Consider the following 23,787-nt stretch of genomic DNA (forward strand, 5'->3'; position numbering starts at 1 on the left):
CCCGCTGTTATTTACAACTCAGCCCAAAAACTCAACCTCTTCCTATTATTTGTGGTTAAATATAGCAGCGGATTCTTTCCCATCCCTGCTGCTCTCCCACACGAATCGCATGAGTCAGGAGCAGCAATTCCCAGCGGGATGATCCCGCCCCGGCTGCCCTGGAGCATCCCGGAGCAGCGAGAGGTGAAAGGATTCGTGTGACACAGCCCGGGATGCTCTGCCAGCTCCAGGATTCCAGGAGGGATCATCCTGCCTGCAGCCCAGCTGCTTCCCTGCCATTCCACCAGGAATTCCAGGTAATCCCAGTTTTCCTGCCTGCAGCCCAGCTGCTTCCCTGCCATTCCACCAGGAATTCCAGGTAATCCCAGTTTTCCTGCCTGCAGCCCAACTGCTTCCCTGCCATTCCACCAGGAATTCCAGGTAATCCCAGTTTTTGAGGAGCTCACTTTAGCTGCTTCCCTGCCATTCCACCAGGAATTCCAGGTAATCCCAGTTTTTGAGGAGCTCACCTTGGCTCAGCCCAGCTGCTTCCCTGCCAGGTAATCCCAGTTTTCCTGCCTGCAGCCCAGCTGCTTCCCTGCCACCCCACATGTCCCAGGAATTTCAGGGATCCCAGTTTTTGTGGGGGTCAAAAGAATGGGGCAATGCCCAGGCAGGGAGTTTCCCATTTCCCCTTTCCCATTTCCCCTTTCCCCTTTCCCATTTCCCATTTCCCATTTCCCATTTCCCCATTTCCCCTTTCCCATTTCCCATTTCCCCTTTCCCATTTCCCCATTTCCCCTTTCCCATTTCCCATTTCCCCTTTCCCATTTCCCATTTCCCATTTCCCATTTCCCCTTTCCCATTTCCCATTTCCCCTTTCCCATTTCCCATTTCCCATTTCCCCTTTCCCATTTCCCATTTCCCCATTTCCCCTTTCCCCTTTCCCATTTCCCATTTCCCATTTCCCATTTCCCCATTTCCCCTTTCCCATTTCCCATTTCCCCTTTCCCATTTCCCATTTCCCATTTCCCATTTCCCCTTTCCCCTTTCCCATTTCCCCTTTCCCATTTCCCATTTCCCCTTTCCCCTTTCCCATTTCCCATTTCCCTCTCCTTCTCCCCTTCCTTCTGAAGAGATTTTATTCCTTACCAAACAGGACATTTCCCACCCCAGTTTGTCCACAGGACCCTGAATTCCCTGGATTCCCTGTGCAACAGGCTGCAGCCAGAGAAAATCCAACACCCCCAACTGAGGCCGCTAAAGGCTGTTAAAAAAGGGGGGGGAAAGGAGAAAATATTTTTTTAAAAGGGAGAAAACCTTTTTTAAAAAGGGAGAAAACCTTTCCAGCTATTTTTCCAGGAGAGAGGAGGGCACAGGGCTGTGTGTTCCACAGGGAAGCATCCTCAGGGAAAGATGCAGACGCAAGGAGGGGATGATGAGGGGGCAGGAGAGCTTTGACCCTGCTATTTTTACTCTCCTTAAACAACCGTGTCAGCCTTGGAGGCGGCGTGGAAAACAAGGAAAAGCTCTGGAATGGCCCCCCCTGGATCCATCCCAGGCCTTGGGGATCCTGCTGGATGCTGCTGTGTCCCTTTTGGGCAGCACAAACTGGTGGGATGGCTGGAGAAGGGCAAATATTCCCTGCTGGAAAATGAGGTGGGTGGCTCCTGTCAAGCCCCAAGAGCAGATCTGCCGTGTCCAGCCCCGGCTTCCTGCTCGGGCTGGGTTTCACTCGGTGACATTTAACGCTGGAAATCGGGATGGGAGGCAGGGAAGAGCTCCCTGGGGGTGGCTCTGAGGTTCAGGGTCCCCCAGGCTGGGGATGCTGAGCTCAGGCACGGGAGGGGAAGGGGTTGGGGGTGAGTGATGGCCTCAGACCTTCCTGTTCCACACAAATCAACCAAAACCACCAAAAAATAGCAAATAATAAATAATCTGCAGTGATTCTGAGCTCTGATCCACCAGAGCATCCTCCTCCCTCCCTGTGCCGCTCAGTGAGTTACAACAGAATATTTGGTGGCTCCTGCAATTCCTGTCACCTTCTGGAGCTCCAGGATGTCCCAGCCTGGAGCAGAATGGGGTAAAAACAGTGAATATCCAGCAAAAATCACCAGAGCCAGGCTGTCCCCCATTTCTGTGCAGCAGGAGCTGCAGTGACACAATTTTGGCTCTTTCAGCCCAAAGGGGATGTTGGATGTTTGGAATTATTCCAGTGCTGCTCCAGGGGGGATGCTCCCAGTTCCAGAGGCAGATAAAATCCTGTGTGGTTCAATTCAAACCCAGCTCGAGTTTATTTGGCACAATTATGGAATCAGGAATTCCATAATTCCAGGATGCATTGGGATGCATCCCTGGCCATCAGGGTTGTGGTTTTGCTGCTAAAATCAGGGATATTTGTTGTGGCTGTGGTGTGTCCCCTCCCCTGGGGGTCCCTGGCTGTCATTTGGAGGGGAAATGTTGATTTTCTGACCATCACTTTTGCAACCCACATAGGATAAACGTGTATATATTTATCATGATATATATAAATTATATAGAGTAAAATCTGTATTTTAATGAGCAGCCTAATGAGTATCTGAAGCTACAACTCCATTTCTCCTTTCATTTTTACTTTCCCCCAAAGTTCTCGTGACCTGCTGTACCCCCAAACACCAAAAACAATAAAAAAATTCACAGCTTCTCTGGGAAAGCTCTGCCAGGGGCTCCCGACCCTCACAGGAAGGAATTTCTCCCCGATATCCCATCTAACCCTGCCCTCTGGCAGTTTAAATCTGCTGTAATGGCAAAAGAAAGAGCTGGGAACTAAATAAAAACTGCATTTTCCACAGGCAGCTCTTCCTGCCTTATCCCATCCCGTGCTGGACCTGCCCGAGGGATGAAGCAGCAAGACCAGAGGGGGCTCCTGAACCCACTGGGAATTTGGGATGGGATAAAAAAGCCCCACATTCCAAATTTACATGCACCAACTCCTCCAGAATCAACCATCCCAACAAACCACTTTTTTATTATTATTATTATTTTGTGATTCGATTCTTTTTTATTCTTACAACATCACTTCGTTATTTGCTATTATTTTGGGTCATTATTTTGGTTTCATTATTAAGAATAACATTATTTATTTAATATTATTTTGGGTCATTATTTTGGTTTCATTATTAAGAATAACATTATTTATTTGATATTATTATGGGTCATTATTTTGGTTTCATTGTTAAGAATAACATTATTTATTTGATATTATTATGGGTCATTATTTTGGTTTCATTATTAAGAATAACATTATTTATTTGATATTATTTTAGGTCATTATTTTGGTTTCATTATTAAGAATAACATTATTTATCGGTGTTTCCAGGAGCCGGAGGGAGCCCGCAGGAATCCCGGGAGAGCAGCGCGGGGATGGGATGCTGTTGCCATCTGCAGGCGGCTCTGGAGCAGATCCCTGTGGATTCTGGCGAGGAACCATCACCGGATACTGGTGGGACTGGGAAAAAGTGGCCTCTGAAAGGGTTGGGGATGCAGGAGCAGCCGGGATCCCGGGATTCACACAACATTCCTGCTGTTTATCCCAAATCCAGCCATGCCACCGTGTCCCTGTCCCCCGGCTGGGGCTCCTCCAGCCCTGGGCTCCTCACAAGGGGCTGGAGCGTGGCCAGGGAAGGGAATGGGGCTGGGAAAGGGGCTCAGCCTGGAGAAAAGGGGGATCAGGGGGAATTTCTGGCTCTGCACAGCTCCCTGCCAGGAGGGGACAGCCGGGTTTGGGATCTTATCCCGGGGAATGCGACAGGAGGAGAGGGAACAGCCTCGAGCTGCACAAGAGAAAGTTCAGGTTGGATATTGGGAGAATTCCCTCTGGAAAGGGGTGTCCAGCCTGGCACAGCTGCCCAGGACAGGGCTCCAGCCATCCCTGGAGGGGTTTGAAGCCCTGGGCATGTGGCACTCGGGGACATGGCCAGGGTGGCCTTGGCAGAGCTGGGGATGGTTGGAATGGATGATCTTAAAAGGCTTTTCCAACCTGAAGTACACAGTGATTTTCTGAAAAGTGATTTACGACTTCAGGATTCTCTCTCAGGATAAACAGGAGCGTTAATTCCGTCCCTCAGCTGAGGGCAAAGCGCTCACTGGGCTTCAGTTGTGGCTGAAATGAAAAAATCTCCATTTCCTGACAAAAGGGTTTGTGCTGAGCAGACAATCCCTGCCCTCATTCCCAGGCTGGAACCCTCAGGGATTCCTGCAGGACTCAGTCCATGGCTGCTCTTGGAATGAGCATCCCCACAGCTCCAACATCTGAGCACTGCAAACCCTTCCCACCCTCGGGAGAAAAGAGAAATAGCCAGCACCAGAAAAGTGGAAATTCCAGGAGTTTACAACCATCTTTTAGTGCCTCTTTCTTATTTTCTGTTTAGTGATCTGGTAAATGCATTAATTGCTCAAATAATACCCCAAAAGGGAATGGATAGCCTGCTGTAAGTAGTAATAATAAAAATAATAACAGTAACAGCAGTAGTAGCAGGAAGAAGGAGAAGGAGAAGGAGAAGGAGAAGAAGGAGAAGGAGAAGGAGAAGGAGAAGGAGAAGGAGAAGGAGAAGGAGAAGGAGAAGGAGAAGGAGAAGGAGAAGGAGAAGGAGAAGGAGAAGGAGAAGGAGAAGGAGAAGGAGAAGGAGAAGAAGAAGGAGAAGGAGAAGGAGAAGGAGAAGGAGAAGGAGAAGGAGAAGGAGAAGGAGAAGGAGAAGGAGAAGGAGAAGGAGAAGGAGAAGGAGAAGGAGAAGGAGAAGGAGAAGGAGAAGGAGGAGAGAAGAAGATTAACAGAAGAAGAAGAAGGAGGAAGAAAAGAAGATTCAAAGAAAAGGAGGGAGAAGAAGGAGGAAAAGAGAAAGAAGAGGAAGGAAGAAGGAGGAAGAAGAGGAAGAAAACGAAGAAGAAAGAAAAGGGAGAAATGCAATGAACTTCTGTGCTGAAAATCCTCTGGAAAATGCAGATCCAATCCACCAGCGGAGAAGGAAGAGATGTCTCTGCTCACCTCCTTCCTGCTGCCCTCCACATATTTGTTTCAGGCTCTGGATCTCTATGTTTTATCCCCATTTTTAAAACTGGGATGAATGTGAGGCTGAGGGGATGGACCTGCCAAACCAGAGGGGTTGTGGGAGGCTGAAAGCACTCTGGCTTTTTATCAGAGCCCGATTTTTAGGTGACAAATGTCTGGCACCCTGAGGCACCTCAGCCCAGCTTGGCCAGGGGCCCAGGGCTGGCAGATCCCGGGGGAGCAGCAGGAATTCCCCTGGGAGCTGCCTGCAAGGACCTGGCCCAGTTTCCTTTGCCACAGAAAATCCCAGTTTATCAAGTGTCAGCAAAGCTGCGCCTTAAATCTGTCCCCGTTGTCAAAAACAAAAACAAAAGCTGATTTATGTCCTGAGAAACTGAATCCCTCAGCACCACGAGGCTCCAGTTAAACTGGGAAGGGTTGTTGATGTAAACTGGGTCAATTTTTGCTGGGGGTGAATAAAAAAAAATCAAATCTCAGAGGAAAACTGGGATTTGGAGAGGTTTGGGCTGAGCTGCCAGGACTCCACCAGCAGCAAACACAGGGCTGGGGCTGTCCCTGTGGATCCTCAGCGCTGGGATTTTTATTGCATCATCCTCGGGCCTGGGCACCTCTGGAAAAGCTGGAAAATGCTGGTTCAGCTCCTCTGCATCACCCCCACCTTCCCCTCCTTGTCTTTGCTTCCCTTTCCTCATTTACTCTCCATTGTGGCTGATTATTTACACTCTCAACTGTCTTTGTGCCATGAACTTTTCCCACTTCCTTCAGTTTGTTCCGGGCTGGATTTGCTGGTGCCTGGTTGTTTACAGGGAATTTCCTTCGCTGGCACTTCCATCCCTGCCCAAAGTCACTTTTCCAGGGTTTCCCATTAGAATTTGGTTCATTTTGTGGGGTTTCCATCAGTTTTCCACCTCCCCTTTGCAGCCCAGCCGTGGCAGCCCGTTCCTGTGAGCTCTGTGTTGGAGTTTCCTGGAATATGGATTTTCCACAACTGTTCAATGTCCTGGGGCTCCAAAGAGCTGGAATTTGGGGCGAGGGGCAGAACTGAGGTCGCTCACAATCCAGAATATTTCCAGGAGCGGCGACCTGAGCTCTTGGAAGGTGCCTGGAGCAGCTCTCTGAGCCCGTGTTTGCTCAAACACTTACATTTGTTTATGGAGATTATTTTCATTTTTGCTCCTGGGCAAACACAAAAAGGTCACCTCAGAGCACACCTGCACCCCAGGGAGCCTGAGCTGAGGATTGGGGCTGGATCAGCTCTTGGAATAAGAGAAATACCCCCAAAGCACCCATCTGAACTCTTTCCAAGGGCTTCTCTGGGCACAGACCCCGGTGACTTTGGATGTTTCCAGCCCTGGAGGAGTTGGGAAGGGCTGTGAGGTTTCCTTGTTTGGAGCTCTAGAATTCCCCTCAGCCAGGGATTGCAGGGATGCTGGAGGGGTGGGGACAGGTGGGATTTATCCCATTGCTGACATGCTCCAGGAGCATCAAAATACTTCTGGTTAAGAGGCTTTAATTCTCTTTTTATTCCCTTTTTTTTTTTTTTTTTCTAAAATAAATAAATAAAAATACCTGAATGTGAGGCAGGTTTGGGCTGGTTTTTAAAATTTAATTTATTTTTTTTTTCCCCCTAAACAGCTCTGCCAGCAGGAGGCAGATCCTGACGTGTCCAAGGCCAGGTTGGATTCCTTGATCCATGGAAATTGTCTCTGGAAGGAGATGAGCTTTAAGGTCCTTTCCCACCCAAACCATTCTGGGATTTTAGAACCATCGAATTCGCATGTAGAATACAAATATCCTAACAGCTAACACCCAGGATATGAATATTATCTCGGTTTTTATGAATGATACCGGCTGTATCCGCAGCCACACCGAGGGAGGGTGGGATGGACACCCGAGTTCCGAGGGGCGAGAACGAGGGGGGCGAGGAGGAGCTCCGGGGGTGTCCGGGGGTGTCCAGGGGATGTCTGGAGGTGTCCGGGGGGTGTTCGGGGGTATCTGGAGGTGTCTGGGGATGACCAGGGGTGTCCGGGGGTGTCCTGGAGATGTCCTGAAGGTGTCCGGGGGCGTGTCCAGGGGGTGTCCGGGGGTGTTTGGGGGTGTCCAGGGGTATCCGGAGGAGTGCCCGGGGATGTTTGGAGGTGTTCGGGGGTATCCGGGGGAGTGTCCGGGGGTGTTTGGAGGTGTCCGGGGGTGTTTGGAGGTGTCCGGGGGTATCCGGGGTAGTGTCCGGGGGTGTTTGGGGGTGTCCGGGGATGTTTGGGGGTGTCCGGGGATGTTTGGAGGTGTCCGGGGGTGTTTGGGGGTGTTCGGGGGTGTTTGGAGGTGTTCAGGGGTATCCGGGGCTGTTTGGGGGTGTCCGGGGGTATCCGGGGGCGTGTCCGGGGCGTGTCTCCCTCGCTCCCGCCCCCCACGCGGGAAGGACGCCGCCGTTCCGCGCGTTTGTCGCCGAGCGGAGCCGCCGCGATGTCCGGCCCGGCCCAGGAGCCCGACAGGTGACCGGGGATGGGGTCCCTGCGGTCCCCTTGTCCCCCCGCAGCCTCCCCGCCCCCTTCCCGGGGCTGCGCGGTGTCCCCCGCCACCCTCCCCGCTGCTGTCGCCTCCCGCTGTTGTCGCCTCCCTCTGTCCCCCCGCACCCCCCGAGCCCTCCCGCTGTCCCCCAGCCCGTCCCGCTGTCCCCCGGCCCGTCCCGCTGTCCCCCTGCGCCCCCAGCCCCGCCCCTCGCATCCTCCCATCCCCCACCCCACCTGCATCCCCGGCATCCTCCCGCTCCTCCATCCCCTCCCGGATCCCCCTTCCTGGGCACCGAGCCCGGAGCCTCCTTCCCGTCCCCAAACCCCCCCATCCCGGTCAGTTCGGGTGCCCGAGCTCGGCCGTGCACCTGCAGCGAGGGCTCCGAGCGCCGCCGCGCATCCCCCGCTCCTGCAGACAAAGCATCGCTGCCTCTCCGCGCCACCCTCCGGGCTCCCTCCGCCTTCCCCGGGCTCCCTCCGGGCTCCCTCCGCCTCTCCCGGGCTCCTTCCGGGCTCCCTCCGCCTCCCCGATCCCCCCGATCCCCCGGTACTGCCCTAACCCCGAACAATTCTCGTGTTTGTTTATCTCTCCCTGCTTTAACCGAGCTCGGGGAGCCCCTTTTCCCCAAGCTCGGCTCCTCCCCGCCGCAATTAATGGTTACAGTTATTAACTGCACAATGCTCGGCTGTTTGGCCGGGTTTTTTGTTTAGTTTTTTTTTTTCTCCTCCTCCTCCCCACCCCCCGTTTCTGCGCTCTGTGCCAGCGCGGGAGGAGGGAAATGCAGCTGGAGGGGTTCGAGGGAAGCAATCCCATTTCAGCCAAGGCAGCACGTGGTGAAAACTTGCACAAACATCTCTTGGCTGGTGTGCTGGCCCTGGAGAGCATCCAGCCTTCATGCAAATCCTCCAGATAAACAATTATTTATTTATATTTATTTATTTTAGAGGATAGAGGTTGGAAGAGCAAGCTGTTGTGTAATTTTTTGTGGGGGGAAAAGCTTTCCCCACTTCTTCCTGCTCTTGACCCTGAGATTTTTGCAGCCCCTCTGCTGTGCTTTGCTGGCATCGCTTCCCTGAGTTCCTCAGGAATCCTCACTGCTTTTCCTGCCTCTGCCATTCCCATCTATTTATTTGTATTTCAGTTTTGTGGCTGAGTGCCCCAGCTCTGGCCCCGCTCATCCCAGGAGCAGCCGGGACAGCCAAAATCAGCCCCACACCCCGGCTTCAGCAGCCCCAGCATCTCTGGGATTGCGCTGTGACCTTCACCACCTCCAAAAAATAAATGGGCTGGATCATTTTCCCTGGCTGTCCTTCCAGCAGGAGAGCTGGATGTCACCTGCTGGTTTATGGTGGCTGCACCCAGCGCCTCTCCCATCCTCAGGGTGGCTTTGCTCTGCTGGATCTGCCTGACAGATGTCGTGGAGCTCCTGGAAAAGGCTTCCCAGCAGGATTTTTATCCCTGAATGATAAACACAGCAGGTTTCCCCTCTCCAGGAGTGGGTGGAGGCTGGAGGTTGGTGTGGGTTTGCCACAAATGTGTCTGCTGGAGCTCAGAGTTTATCTGAGTTTCCTGCCTGCCTGGAGATTGGTTGGATTGCTCCCAAATCCAACGGCGCTTGGCACGGGATCCTGGTGCTTGGCAAAAGGGGCTGGAACCAGGAGCCTGTGCCAGTGGGAATTGTGTCCAGCAGAGCCAGGTGTCCCCAAAAGGGCCAGGACAGAGCCAGGACAGGGGTGATGCTGCAGGAGATGAACATTTCATCCCAACCCCCATCCCAAGTCAGCTCCCAGATTCCCAAGGCTGGGAGCGATGCCAGCGGGCGGGAGCTGGGAATGCTGCCCCTGTGGAAGTGTGGGAAAGGACTGGCAGAGTTTTCATGTGTGTCTGCTTTTGTCTTCCAGCGGGGCAGAGTCCCTCTCCTCGGATGAAAAAGGTACAGGGATCTGGGAAAATTCTTATCTTTGGGAATGGGAATGGGAATTCTATACCTGGCTTTAAAAACCAGTGGAAAAGGTGCAGGGACTTGGGGAAATTCCCATCCTTGGGAATGGGAATGGGAATTTTAGACCTGGCTTTAAAAACCAGTTGAAAAGGTGCAGGGACTTGGGGAAATTCCCATCCTTGGGAATGGGAATGGGAATTTTAGACCTGGCTTTAAAAACCAGTTGAAAAGGTGCAGAGATTTGGGGAAATTCCCATCCTTGGGAATGGGAATTCTAGAACCAGCGTTAAAAACCTCAGTGTAAACCCTTTGTTTATGGATTATTTTGGGGTTTATGCTGATTTTTAAAATCCCTGTTCTGTTGTTATTTATTCCCTTTCTCAGAGTACAGAATTGGCAAGGGAAGAGTCAAATCCTTCTCAAACTTTTATTCCCTGCTTTTCTCTTGCAGAGGTGGCACCCAACGGCGTGGAGGGATCGGGATCAGCCGAGGAGCACCCACAGGGTGAGCACACCATGGCTGAGGGATTTCCTCACTCCTGGGGTGGTGTGGCTGCTCCTGCATCCCAAATTTCCCCCAAAGCACATCCCTGGCTTTCCAGTGCTGGTTTCTCTTCACCTGGGACACACAGCTCCCACCAAGGCTGCTCCCACCTGCCGTGGAGAACCAGAATTTAACGGGCATGTGCCGTGGGAGAAGCTCCAAAATGATCCCAGCTTGTAGAAAACATGAGAATTAAATATTAAACATGAGAATTAAATATTAAACATGAGAATTAAATATTCTGGACACATTTTGGAAGGGCCTGGGTGACCCCAGAATCTCTCCTGGTGCTGGGATTTGATGCTCTGGTGTTTTTCTCTGCCTCAGTATTTCTTTCTTTTCTGTTCCATCACCTAACCTGCTGCCTGGGTGATGGATCCAAACCTCTGGATGGATCCCTGGGCTCACATTCCACCTGTGTCTGTTTTTAAGGAGAAGCCAGTTCCGAAAGCAGCTCCAGCAGCAGCTCAGAAGAGGAGTCAGGTGAGCAGAACATTGTGATTTATTTACCTGTAATCCCTTTTTTAGAGCTGATGTTCAGTTTAAACCAGCTGCTGGGTATAATCTCACAGTTTTTAGGGAATACTAACTCTGATTGCTTTCCCAATAAAATTTTTGGGGGCTAGTGACTTCCTATCAATGCTCAAAGGGCAGCACCTCAGAAGAAAAGTCAGGTGAGCAGAATATTGTGATTTATTTATCTGTTTGCTGTTCAGTTCAAACCAGCTGCTGCTCCTGGGAAAAGCCTCCCAGTTATTAGGGAATTCTAACCCTGATTGCTTTCCCAATAAATGTTTTGGGAGCCAGTGATTTCCTGTCAGTGATCAAAGGGCAGCAGTTCATGCTGCTTTCACCTCACACACTCTACACCCAGACACAATACCCACCGGTTTTTTTACACCACAGAATTGTCCAAACACCAAGAGGCCATAAATTTCCTCAAAAGTTGGCAACAGAGCTGGCCAAACAGGATGGACAGGAAAAGAATTAAAGGAAGTGTTTGCTGTTGGTGGGTTTGCGCTTCCATGGCTCTGCTGGCAGCTGTTTATTCTGGTTTTATGTAACACTGATAATTAAACAATTGCAATGGTTTTTTTTCTGTGCAGATGCAGAGGAGTGGGATGGAGGAAGGCTGGGTGAGTGTGGCTTTATTGTCCCTGTTATCCCTTGCTCAGCAGGAGGAAGCCAGCTGGGATAAGCCATTCCTGAGGGCTGCTGTGGGGTGCCAGGAAGGATTCCCAGCTGGCCCAGCCATCAGCTCCATCTCTTTTGGGAAAAGGAGCTGCTGGAGAGCATCCCTAGGGAATGAGGGGTGGAGGCCACGAGCTTGCAGGTGCAGGGAGTGTTCCTGGTGCTGCTGCACTGCTGCTGCAGCTCGGGGACTGGGATGGTGCTGGCTGGTGTTTGCCAGGCTGTTTGCTGCAGCTGCTGCTCCAGAGGGGACATTGGAGTTCCAGGATCGCCCAGGAGAGGGTTGGAGTTCCAGGATAGCTCTGGGACAGCCTCCAGGATCCCTTTTTCCTGGGAGGGAGGTGGGATGGGAAGCAGCTGATCCTGGCAGCTCTGCCACTCCCCTGCTCCCAAATCCCCCCCTCGGGACACAGCCTTGGCCTGAAGTGTCAGCTCTGCTGGAATTCTGTCCTGTGGGATTCAGCCAGGAGAATCCAGGCACTTTTAAACCATTTTTGGGACAAACACACTGCAGACCATGGCTGCTCCTTGGGAAAGCTGTTCCCAGTTTCCATGCCCAGGGCTGAACTTTGTCCTTGGCACAGTTTCTCCTTTACCCAGGAGAAATCTTTTTTTAACCCCAGTGAAAATTCCCAGGAGTTTGGGCAGTTCTGGAGCTTTTGGCAAATTTGTATCCTGATATTCAGCTTCAGCCCCAGGCCATGCAAAGCCTGCAAGGACTGTCAGGAATGTTCTCCTTAGGATTTGATGAATTTAAGGAAATGAAATTGTGGAGTTGTCCTGGGTGAATGTGGGAGCAGAAACCTTCTGGATATTGAGATATTTACTCCAAACTCCTTTTTCCTAGATGAAGGACAGGAGGAGAAGGAATCTCCACCTTACTGCAATGACTCAGGTAGGAACAGATCTCCTGAGGGTATTTCTTTTGTTCCTGCCTCTTTAATTACTTGACTTTTCCTGAGCTCATCTTCTTCTTTTCCCACTAGGAGAGAGCTGCTTGCCACACTGTGAGCACTGCAGGAATGAAAACGTAGGTTTGTGAGGGAAAAAGCCACCACCCACTTATTTTGCATGAGATCATTTGCAAACTGCAATTCTACTGTCTCCTCACCTTTTTAAAGATAATTTTTTTGTTTTAAAAATCTATTTTCAGGACCAGAAGGAGCAGGTGACCCCCAGGAAACTTGCTGGAGGACAATTTATGTATGAATTTTTTTTAATGTAACGGGTTTGAGTTTACATTGTGCTCATCAAGGTGATTCAGTCTTTGCTTGAAGTGGGCAAACAGCTCATTTGCTGCACAAATGCATTTGGATTTATAATGGAAGGCACACCCAAATCCTTAAAAATCACAGTTTAGAGCCCGTGCTGCCTCCAGATCCAACATTTGGGAGGGTTTTTCAGGATGCTGCCTCATCTTGCTGCAATAATTAACAGCAGGCCCATTTTTATGTGCTTATTTCAGCCTGGATGCACATGAGGCATCTTGTCCTGCTTCACCCTCCCCCTGAGCGCTGCGTTTTCCCTCGGATGCGGCGCCGTTCTCCCTCTCTGTGCCCTCGCTGACCTCCCCCACGGGAAATGTTGGCTCTGACACCGAGGGCGGGAAGTTTGATATCAAACCTTCATTTCCAGCTGCTTTTGCCCGGGCTGGGTGGGCCCTCAGTGGTTTTGAGCAGCTCCAGACCCGCCTGGAGTGCGGAGATAAAGCGGGAGGGATCCGCTCCGTTCTCCCGGCCATTCCCGGGGGTTTTGGCCGTCTCTTGCAGGGTGCAGCTGGATGCTGAGGGCTCCTACCAGTGCAGCATCACCGGGCTCGTGTTTGAGGTGACGGGCGCCGCCAGGATCACGTATTCCCTGTTATCCTGGAGCAAATTCGCCCGGCTGGTGGAGAAGCCCTGGATCGTGGGCGGGCCCCTGTTCGACGTGCGCTGCTCGGCGCCCTCCGCGCTGGGCTCCATCCAGTTCCCGCACTGCCTGTGCCTGGGGGGTGAGTCCTGCGGGGCTGGGGCTTGGGAAGGAGCCCCGGGGACCCTCTGGGAGCGCTGAGCCCCGGGCTGTCCCCGCAGGTGACGGCGCTGCCGTGGCCTTCAAGGTGCTGCACGTCAAGGGCGGCGGCGCGGCCATCGAGCCCTCGGCCGAGTTCTCGGCGTCGCACGTCAAGTGGGTGGTGAGCTCCTTGTCCCCCGTGGGACCCCTGATCCACAGCCAGGAGCCCCTGCACTACCACGGCGTTGTCATCCTCTACAAAGCCGTGGACGAGCACCCCTCCCTGTCCTTCTGGGTCTACCTGGCCACCAACAACCACTCGGTCATCAAGGTACGGAGCCGGCCACGGGGAGGGTGGGCTGAGGGATCCTGGTGTGGTTTGGGTGGGAAGGGAGCTCAGATTTCATCCCATCCCACCCCCTGCCATGGCAGGGACTCCTTCCACTGTCCCAGGCTGCTCCAAGGCCTGTCCAGCTTTGGGCACTGCCAGGGATCCAGAGGCAGCCACAGCTTCTCTTGGAATTCCATTCCAGGGCCTCTCCACCCTCCCAGGGAAAAATCCCATCCCAAAATCCCATCTAAACCTACAGTCTTTTGAATCTAAAGCCATTCCCCCTTGTTTCTGTCACTCCATCCCTTGTGAATTGTCTCTCTCCAAGCTTTTCCATTCCCATTCTTTATCCGAGTCACCTCTACCACATAAGGAGAGGACAGCCTCAAGTTGTGCCAGAGGAGCTTTAGAGTCAATATTGGGGAAAATTCCTTTGGAAAAAGGGTGGTCAAGCGTTGGAACAGGCTGCCCAGGGCACTGGTGGAGTGTCCAGTGAAAATTTGGGGATTTGGGAAAGCAGCTGACAGTGAATTCATCCACATGCCACCAACTTTGCTGCTGCCAAGGGCCACGACAGAAAAAACCTCTGAGGAGAGCAGAGCCTGTCTGACAGAGGCCATGGAACTAACCCTGGATAAAATTCCAGCTTTGGAAAGCTCCCTGCAGCAGGCTAAAATTAGGAAATTTGGTTTGTGGCATCATTCAGGAGCTCTGGCAGGAGCAGGACTTTAATTTACCCCATTACAGTGAGGACAGGGGCAAAAACCTTCCTTTTATTCAGGTTTAAAACTCTTATTCCATTTCACCCCCGTGGCAGAAGAGCTGGGGAGGTTCAGTGATGCTGAACACAGGTGTTTAAATGTTAATTCCTTTACTGAATTCAGGAACATTGAAACATGAATCTTGAAATGGTGTTTTTAAATTTTAGGATATCGAAAATTCTGTAAAACACTCAAAAAGGAAATTTATTCGAATTGAAAAGCCGGCTGTATGCCAAAAATTACTGCAGGAAGGGAAGAAATACAGATTGATCTGTGAGCCAGAAGCTGAAATAACTCCTGTGGTGAGTCCCTGACACAGCCCTCACCTGCTGCACTGCAGCTTCCCTGGAAATATGGCACAAAAAGGAACCATTTGGCTCTTAGAGCCCTAAAATTTTGGGATGAAATCCTGATGCTAAAGTCAACAGCAAAACTCTGGGGAAATTGAGTTGGTTTGGGTCTCTCCTATCAGGCAATTGCCTTCTCTTTTGTTTATTTTAGGTAAATATTTATATTTATTTTATATTTCTGTTGTGTAGGAGATGAAATTCATTGATGACTCACTCATGAAATTGAAGAGTTACTTTGAGGTGTATTTGGAGAAGCCTGATGACTTCACCTTGTCCCTGGTGGAGGAGGACTCGGATGAGACCATCTGGAAAGCCAGACTCCGAGAGAGTGAGTCCTTGGGAATGAGGGGATGCTCTGGGATGGGGGGACCTTAAAGATCATCCAGTTCCACCCCCAGGGACACCTTCCCCTGTCCCAGGTGCTCCAAACCCTGCCCTTGCTGGACACTTCCCGGGATCCTCTGGGAATTCCATCCCAGCCCCTTCCCACCCTCCCAGCCAGGAATTCCTTCCCAAGATCCCATCCAGCCCTGCCCTCTGGAAGTTTGAATCCATTCCCTGTGTCCTGTCCCTGCATCCCTTGGGAATTGTCTCTCTCCATGTTTCCTGCAGCTCCTCCAGGCCCTGCAGGGCCACCCTGAGCTCATCCCAAAGTTTCTCCTGTGCAGGTGAACAATCCCAACTCTCCCAGCCTTTGCTCCCAGCAGAGCTGCTCCATCCCTGGGATCATGGAATGGTTTCATTTGGAGCTTAAAGACCATTTAGTTCAACCCTCCTGCATATTATTCCATGTTATAACATATTATTCCATACATGAACCATGGAATTGTATAATATAATATAATATCAAATTGCATATTATTGCATTACAACTCCCGTGCCTGTTTGGGCCTGCTGCAGCACATTGGGTAAAAGGGGAAAAAAAATCTCATTCCATCAAACCTGAGGGGCTGGAATCCACCCAGCAGCTCTGGGAATTCTTGGAGCTGGGCTCTGGCAATTCCACATTTTCCTCCTCTGACCTCTCCCAGGGGATTGGATCCATTATGACCAGAACAAGAACGAGCAGAAGAGGAGCACAGCCGGTGAGTGACCCTGCAGATCCCCTGGGGCTCCTCGTGCCCCCTCTGGGGAGAGGGGACAGCAGTGACAGCACCTCTGATCCCTCCCCAGGTGTGAGGAAGAGGAAGCCAACCCTCAACATCCTGGAGGAAGAGGGGCTGCACAGCAAAAAGCAGAAAACCGGCAGCGCTGCAGGTGGGGCCTGCCTGGGGAAGATCCTGCTTGGGGCTGGTTTTGTGTCCTGAGAGTGAAACCAAGCTCACTTTTCCCAAGATTTTTTCCCTGTGGAATGCTCCAGGCTCGGGGAAGAGCAGCTGGGAAAGGTGTCTGGTGGAAAAGGAGCTGGGAGTGATGGTTGGCAGTGGCTGGACATGAGGCAGGGGTGGCCAAGGAGGTCCCCAAGCCCAGGGCAGGGATTGTCCCCTGTGCTGGCCCTGCTGGGGCTCCTCCAGCCCTGGGACAGTTCTGGGCTCCTCACAAGGACATGGAGGGGCTGGAGTGTGGCCAGGGAAGGGAATGGGGCTGGGAATGGGGCTGGAGCAGCTGAGGGAGCTGGGAAAGGGGCTCAGCCTGGAGAAAAGGGGGATCAGGGGGACCCTGTGGCTCTGCACAGCTCCTGCCAGGAGGGGACAGCCGGGGGGATTTGGAATTTTATCCCAGGGAACAGCGAAAGGAGGAGAGGGAACAGCCTCAGGCTAGGCCTGGGGAGGCTCAGGATGGATTTGGGGGAAAATCCAATGCTTTTCAGATGGAATGGGAGCAAAAAGCTTAACAGACAAACAGCTGCTGGAGATCGCCAAGCTCCTGGACCGGCGCTGGAGGGAAATGGCCATCGAGTGTCTCCAGATGGAGATGAAGGACATCGAGGACATCCGGGCCATGGAGGAGGAGGTGATCATGCAGAAATTCCAGGTGCTGAGGAAGTGGAGAGACAGGGAACAGGGCAATGGCACTGCAGAGGCTTTGCAGAGGAGCCTCGGGGAAAAAGCCACCTACGAGATCCTGCAGGCACTGCAAGGTATCGGCTCCCTGCTGCTGAGCCCATCCTGGTCCCGCTGGATTTGGATAATTCCAGCAGGGAATTCCCCAAATCCCCAGTGTGTGGTTTATGGTGGAGGTCACAAATTGGCTCCTTTCCACCTTCAGCACTGACTTTCTAGTTTGTGGTGTTTTTATCCTCCCCTCTGACTGACACAAAATGAGGAATATTTCTGCCCTGGGTGTGGAGAGCACTCCCAGCATGACCTGGGTGTCCAAACCAGTTCTTGGGATTCCCCAGAGGAGCTGCTTGGGTCTTTATTTCAGGAATGGTTAATTAATGGTTAATTAGCACCTTCCTGACTTGGTGATTCCATCCCCATGTGGGGATGGATTTCCTGAGGGAGCTCCTCCTCCTTTCTGTGGAGTTGTTACAATTTCTGCAAATCCAATTTATTCAAGGAGCTGGGAATTATCCCTGCCCGTGGTAGGGGTTGGAATTTAATGACCTTTAGGGTCCTTTCCAACCCAGACCATTCCTTAATTTTATGAACTCAGACAAGGGGAATTGTCCTCAAAAATCAAATGGATTTTTTTTCCCCTTTGTTTGCAACAGCAAAACTTTGTTTTTTCTTAATTCCTTAATTTAGGAGAAAAGGAAATGGCCTCAGGTTGTGCCAGGGCGAGGTTTGGATTGGATATGGGGGAAATTCCTTCCTGGAAAGGGGACAGCACTTGGAAGTGCTGGGGAATGATCTGAGAGGCCTTTTCCAACCTAATTCCATGATTAATTCTCCCTGGAAACAACCTGGCTGGAAAAGGTGGAGAGCTCTCCCTCCCAGCCTGTGCCACAGCCCCGTGCTGCCTCGGGGAACAGTGGGGTTTAATACATTTATTTTCCAACTTAAATACTTTTAAATTCAAATTCTCTCGGTTTGAGTCTCGCAGGAGCTTGCAGAGATTCCATAATCCAGGTGTGGTTTTCCCTTCCCTCAGGTTTCTTGGCTCAGAGCTGAGCCAGCTGGAAGGAGGAGGAGGAAGAAGAGGAGGTGGGAGCTTCCCAACCCAACCATTCCGCTCCCCTGGGATCCTGCTGGGATTCAGGAATGCTCGTGGCATCACCACTCCAGAGGGAAATTGGGGCAGGATCCTCCAGAGAAACAGGAATGGAATTCTGTGTGGATAGAAGCCACTTCCAAGACTCTCAGGAGAGGTGGATCCTGGAATTCTGGGCTTCACCCCCAGGAAAAGCCTCTCTGGAAAATCACAAACACTGGAAGGAACCACTTTGATTTTTCTCATCACCTGGAAAATAATTTTATTTCCATCAGGGAGAAACAGGGAGAAAAATTCCCCTGGAAACTTTTATCCCTTTCCAAAAGAGAAAAACCACAGAACTGCCAGAATCTTGAGATGGATTTCTCATGGATCAGGGAAGAATAATCCTAAACTTGCACCAAATTCCTTTGCATAATCACTGTATATATGGAATTATTGTATAGCTCCTGTACATCCAGTCCTTGTTAAGCTGTGGTTCTGCTTCCAGAAATTCCCAAAGTTGGGAACACCGCTATGAATTCCAGGCAGCTCGGAATTTCCCCATGGAATTTCTTTTTCTGTATAGTTTGTCTCACATTTTTTACCTTGTATAATTCTTTTTCCTATGAGAAACTTTTTATACTTTTTTATTTTTGTTTTTTACTTGATTTATTTGAACTTGGATAGAATTTAGGTGCTTAAAATTTCGGGAGGAGCCGAAATCCCTGTGCTGCAGGATTGGAAAAAAAAATTGGGAAAACTGGAATTTGCAGAAGAGAGGAGTGACCAGATCCAGGATTGTCTTGTTTTTAAGGCTGTGGAATATTTGGGATCATTTTCCTCTGTGTATGTTTGGGAAAAGAAAACATAACTTTAAAAAAATAAGGATTAAACAGGAAAAAAATCCATTATTTCCATCTGCATTTTGATTTTTGTTTTAGTTTAGATTTTAGTTTTTAGATTTTTGATTTTTGTTTTAGTTGGATGAAGTGTTGGGAAGTTGTTGGATTTCCTGGGAAGAGGAGGAGGGTGGAATTTGTTCCTCAGCCTCTGGAAAAGCTGGAGGTGCCACCAAAGGGGTTTTTTTGGGGGATGGAAATCCCAAAATATCCCATCCCATTCCAACCCTTGCCAGGGGCAGGGACATTTTCCCTATCCCAGGTTTTTCCAAGAGGGAAACTTGGATTTCAAACCCCACCAATTACAGGGATTTGCCTTCCCATGCCAGCAATATCCAAAGTATTTCCAAGGATTCGTGTTGGATCCCAAGGGACAAAAAAATCCCCACAATTTTGGAGTCAACTTTGATTTTATTAGGCAGGAAAGAGAATAAATAGGGAATATCATAAATACATCATTGACAAGAGTGGAATATCATCATAAATAAATCAGGGAATGGAATGGAATATCATTATAAATAAATCAGGGAATAGAATGGAATATCATCATAAATAAATCAGGGAATAGAATGGAATATCACCCTAAATAAATCATGGATTAGAATATCCTGAGTTGGAAGGGATTATCATAAACAGCTCTGAATTCCTGGGAAAGCAGCAGAATAAATACGGATAAATCCGAGCCAGGAGGCGCTGGGAGCTCAGCGGAGCTTCAATGGCCGGATCGCGGGAACCGAGCGCGGTTTGGGAGGCACATTTACGGGAATTCCGCCGATCCCGCTCTTGTTCCCGCTGGATCTCTGGGTTCTGGCGGATTCCTGGGATTCAGAGGGAGCTGAGGAAGTTCAGCATCCGGCTGATGGTGACGCTGCGGATGCGCAAGGCCTGGAGGACGCTGCAGAGGCGCAGCCGCACCGGGAACGGCGCCCATCCCAATGATCCCAATGATCCCAATGATCCCAATGATCCCAATGATCCCAATGATCCCAATGATCCTGATGATCCCAATGATCCCAATCCCGATGATCCCGATCCCAATGATCCCGATAATTCCGATGCCAACGGCGCTTCCGGAACCTTCCCAGTGCTGCTGCCCAGGGCCTGCACAGGGTTAGGAAACAGCTTCAACCAAAAAATTCCTGGGATTTTCATCCCCTTTAGGGATGAACGGGAAGAGTGGGAAGGGTGGGTCGAGGGAAAAATTTGGGATATTTAATTTGTCATTAATAGACTGAAGGAAAAATTTGGGATATTTAATTTGTCATTAATAGAATGAAGGAAAAATTTGGGATATTTAATTTGTCATTAATAGACTGAAGGAAAAAATTTGGGATATTTAATTTGTCATTAATAGAATGAAGGAAAAATATGGGGTATTTATCATTAATACAATGAGGGAAAAATTTGGGATATTTACCATTAATAGAGGGAGGGAAAAATTTGGGATATTTAATTTATCATTAATAGACTGAAGGAAAAATTTGGGATATTTAATTTATCATTAATAGTTTGAGGGAAAAATTTTGAATATTTAATTTATCGTTAGTAGAGTGAGGGGAAATTTGGAATATTTAATTTATAGTGAATAGAATGTGGGAAAAATTTGGGATATTTATCATTAATAGAGGGAGGGAAAAATTTGGGGTATTTAATTTATCATTAATAGTCTAAGGGAAAAATTTGGAATATTTAATTTATCATTAATAGTCTGAGGGAAAAATTTGGGATGTTTATAATCAATAGAGTGAGGGGAAAAATTTGGGATATTGAATTTATCGTTAATAGAGTGAGGGAAATATTTGGGATATTTATCATTAATAGTCAGAGAGAAAATTTGGGATATTTAATTTATCATTAATAGACTGAAGGAAAAATTTAGGATATTTATCCTGGATAGACTGAGGGAAAAATTTAATTTATTTAATTTATTGTGAATAGAGTGAGGGAAAAATTTGGAATATTTAATTTATCATGAGCAGAGTGAAGGAAAAATTGGAAATATTTAATTTAGCATGAATAGAGTGAGGGTAAAATTGAAAATATTTCATTGATAATTAATAAGGGAAATTTTGAAGTATTTCACGATTGCATTAATAGACTGAGGATAAAATATGAAATATTGAATATTATCATTAATAAGGGAAAATTTCAACTATTTCATGATTGCATTTATAGAGGATAAAATTTAATTTCTCCACCTTTAATCCAGTATATTGGATCTGTTATATTTCAAAATTCTATTTCAATATTCTATTTCAATATTCTATTTCAGTATTATATTTCAATATTCTATTTCAATATTGTATTTCAATATAATATAATAGTATAGTATATTAATATCTATATTAATTTTAATTATAAATTTAATTAATACTTTTATTAATTATTTATATTAATATTTTTCTATTATATATAATATATTTGGAGGAGAATTTGAGGGGTTTTTTTCCGTGTTTCCTGAATTTTGGAGTGAATTTTGGGGGCAGGAATCCTCACCTCCATCATCCCATCGAGAGCCAGCAGCAGCTGCGGGTCCTGGAGGTTCCTCAGCTCTGTCCTGTAGGCTCTCAGATCCTCAGAGATTCCCTGCAGGCATTTTCCCTGGAAAAAAAAAACAGGGAATTGTCAGGAAATGTGGGAATTTGCAGCTCATTTAATCATGCAACGAGAATAAAAATAACTTTATTGGGAAATTTTTATTCACCTTATCAAAAGTTGATCTTTCCAAAACCGGGCAATTTCCAGGCTGCAAATGAAACAAGAACTAAGATTTGTGATTTGATGGGAATTGTGGATTATAAATTCCACACATATATATATAATTATATTTATAATTATAAATGCTAATTCCTGAGGTTGATTTGAGGTGTAATTTGTGTTTCTCTCACCTCGGCAGCCTGGGCCGTGCAGGCTCTGATGGTGTTGGTTTGGTTCTGGGTGATGTCCTCCACCTCCACCTCCTCAGGGCTGCACTCAAACCCCAGCGTGCCCAGCTCCTGGGGTAAAAAGGGAATTTAAAAAGGGAATTTAAAAAGGGAATTTAAAAAGCTCCTCCACAGCTTCACAATGTGATTTCTCCATTTTTACACATTTCTCTGGCAATCCACGCAATAATTTCATTTATCTCAGCTGTCTGTGCTCAGATCAATCCCAGCACTGAGGCTCCAGGAGTGAAATGTGAAATACAGGGAATAGATTGGGAATAATCCCAGGGTTTGCACCGATTTTGTTTTGTATTTGGTTGGGAATTGCTCTGCCTCCGTGGCAGGGACATCCCTGCACTCCTGGGAACATCTCTGACATCCTGGGAACATCCCTGACATCCTGGGAACATCTCTGACATCTTTGGGACATCTCTGACATCCTGGGGACATCTCTGACATCCTGGGGACATTCCTGACATCCTGGGGACACCTCTGACATCCTGCGAACATCCCTGACATCCTGGGGACATCTCTGACATCCTGGGGACATCTCTGACATTCTGGGAACATCTCTGCCATCCTGGGGACCAGAATTTCCTGGTTTGGTGCCTCCCCGGCCCCATCCCCGTTCCCCCGATCCTCCCGTCCCGTTCCCGAGCACCTTCAGCCGCTGCAGGGACGCGGTGGCGGCTTCCAGCAGCTCCCGGGAGCGGCCGAGGCGAGGGGCGAGAGAGCGGCGGAGCCGGAGAGGGCTGGGCAGTGCCCGGACAGGGCTGGGCAGTGGCCGGAGAGCGCTGGGCAGTGGCCGGACAGGGCTGGGCAGTGGATGGACAGGGATGGGCAGTGGATGGACAGGAGTGGGCAGAGCCCGGACAGGGCTGGGCAGTGGCCGGAGAGCGCTGGGCAGTGGCCGGAGAGCGCTGGGCAGTGGCCGGAGAGCGCTGGGCAGTGGCCGGAGAGCGCTGGGCAGTGGCCGGAGAGCGCTGGGCAGAGCCCGGGCCGGGCCCAGCAGCAGCGCCAGGCTCAGCAATGCCCGGGCGGCCCCGCCAGGCGGCGCTGCCCGCCCGCTCCCGGTGCCATTCCCGGTGCCATTCCCGGTGCCATTCCCGGTGCCATTCCCGGTGTTCCTGGAGCCGCTCCCGGTGCCATTCCCGGCGTTATTCCCGGTGCCATTCCCGGTGCCATTCCCGGTGCCATTCCCGGTGTTCCTGGAGCCGCTCCCGGTGCTGTTCCCCATGCTATTCCTGGTGTTATCTCTGGTGCCGCTCCCGGTGTTCCTGGAGCCGCTTCTGGTCCCGCTCCCGATGTTCCCGGTGCTGTTCCCGGTGCTGTTCCCGGTGTTCCCGGTGCCGTTCCCGGCTCTCCCGGTGCCGTTCCCGGTGCTGCCGCTCCGCTCCATCTCTGTGCCGTGCCTCCCCGCCGGGTCCGGCTCTTATGGGGCCGCGGGACGGGCGGGATTCCCCCCGGGCCGGCCGCGCTCATCCCGAGAGCGGCGGGGCCGGGAATCCCGCCCGGGGCCGGGGATGCCGCGGGGCCGGAGCTCCCTCCTCGGACCCTGCCCCAGCAGCTTCCAGAAAAACGGGATTGGCTCGTGAGCGATAAACTTCCATGGGATCCCAAAATCATGGAATGGTTTGGGTCGGAAGGGACCTGAAAGATTTCTCGTTCCAATGGCAGGGACGCGTCCCACTGCCCCGGGGATCCAGGGACAGCCACAGCTTCCCTGGGAATCCCCTCCCCACCCTCCCAGCCAGGAATTCCTTCCCAATATCCCACTAAACCTCCTCCTCTTCTCTCTCTGAAGCCGTTCCCTCTCTGTTCTGTCGCTCCAGCCCTCGGAAATCGTCTCCAGCTTCTCCATTTCCATTCTTTACCCTGCTTTCTTCCCAATGGAAAAGCGACAGGACAAGAGGGAACAGCCTCGGGTTCCACCAGAGGAGATCCGTGTTGGATTTTAGGGGAATTCCTTCACGGAAAGGCTTGGAAGGAGGAGGAGGTGGCACTTGGGGACAGGGGTGGCCTTGGCAGAGCTGGGGAATGGTTCCACTCAAAGAACTTCGGGATATTTTCCATCCTAAACCATTCCACGATTCTCTGGTTCTGTGATGACAAAACCTCACTGATGGAAACCTGCCCGAATGTTTGATTTTGCTGAAATATTTGGAATAATGGACAAATATTTCAATATCAGCTCCTGTTTTCTCGTGGCCATTCTCAGCTGCACCGAGAAACTTTTCTGTG

At 50.1% G+C, this 23,787-nt stretch overlaps 2 protein-coding genes across 2 annotated transcripts; one reads left to right on the forward strand and one right to left on the reverse strand.

Annotated features, from left to right (window-relative positions):
• Positions 1-7,418: 7,418 nt before the first annotated feature.
• CARD8 (caspase recruitment domain family member 8) lies at positions 7,419-18,643 on the forward strand. Its single transcript, XM_058844247.1, has 16 exons — positions 7,419-7,518; positions 9,439-9,470; positions 9,931-9,984; positions 10,456-10,506; positions 11,130-11,159; positions 12,062-12,109; positions 12,201-12,244; positions 12,368-12,417; positions 12,984-13,204; positions 13,284-13,534; positions 14,463-14,597; positions 14,835-14,973; positions 15,677-15,730; positions 15,819-15,902; positions 16,456-16,725; positions 17,682-18,643. The coding sequence occupies exons 1-16, from the start codon at positions 7,490-7,492 to the stop codon at positions 17,699-17,701; spliced, it is 1,512 nt and encodes a 503-aa protein (XP_058700230.1). The 5' UTR covers positions 7,419-7,489; the 3' UTR covers positions 17,702-18,643.
• A 368-nt stretch (positions 18,644-19,011) lies between these two features.
• On the reverse strand, positions 19,012-23,413 carry IL12A (interleukin 12A). The gene is made up of 7 exons (XM_058843437.1): positions 23,328-23,413; positions 22,208-22,340; positions 21,511-21,618; positions 21,327-21,368; positions 21,119-21,223; positions 19,658-19,723; positions 19,012-19,552 (listed from the first exon to the last, which is right to left on the reverse strand). Exons 1-7 carry the CDS (start codon positions 23,411-23,413, stop codon positions 19,448-19,450), a joined length of 645 nt encoding a protein of 214 aa, XP_058699420.1. The 3' UTR covers positions 19,012-19,447.
• Positions 23,414-23,787: the final 374 nt, after the last annotated feature.

The sequence above is a fragment of the Poecile atricapillus genome, chromosome 8, assembly GCF_030490865.1.
Source record: "Poecile atricapillus isolate bPoeAtr1 chromosome 8, bPoeAtr1.hap1, whole genome shotgun sequence".
Classification (NCBI taxonomy): Eukaryota; Metazoa; Chordata; class Aves; order Passeriformes; family Paridae; genus Poecile; species Poecile atricapillus.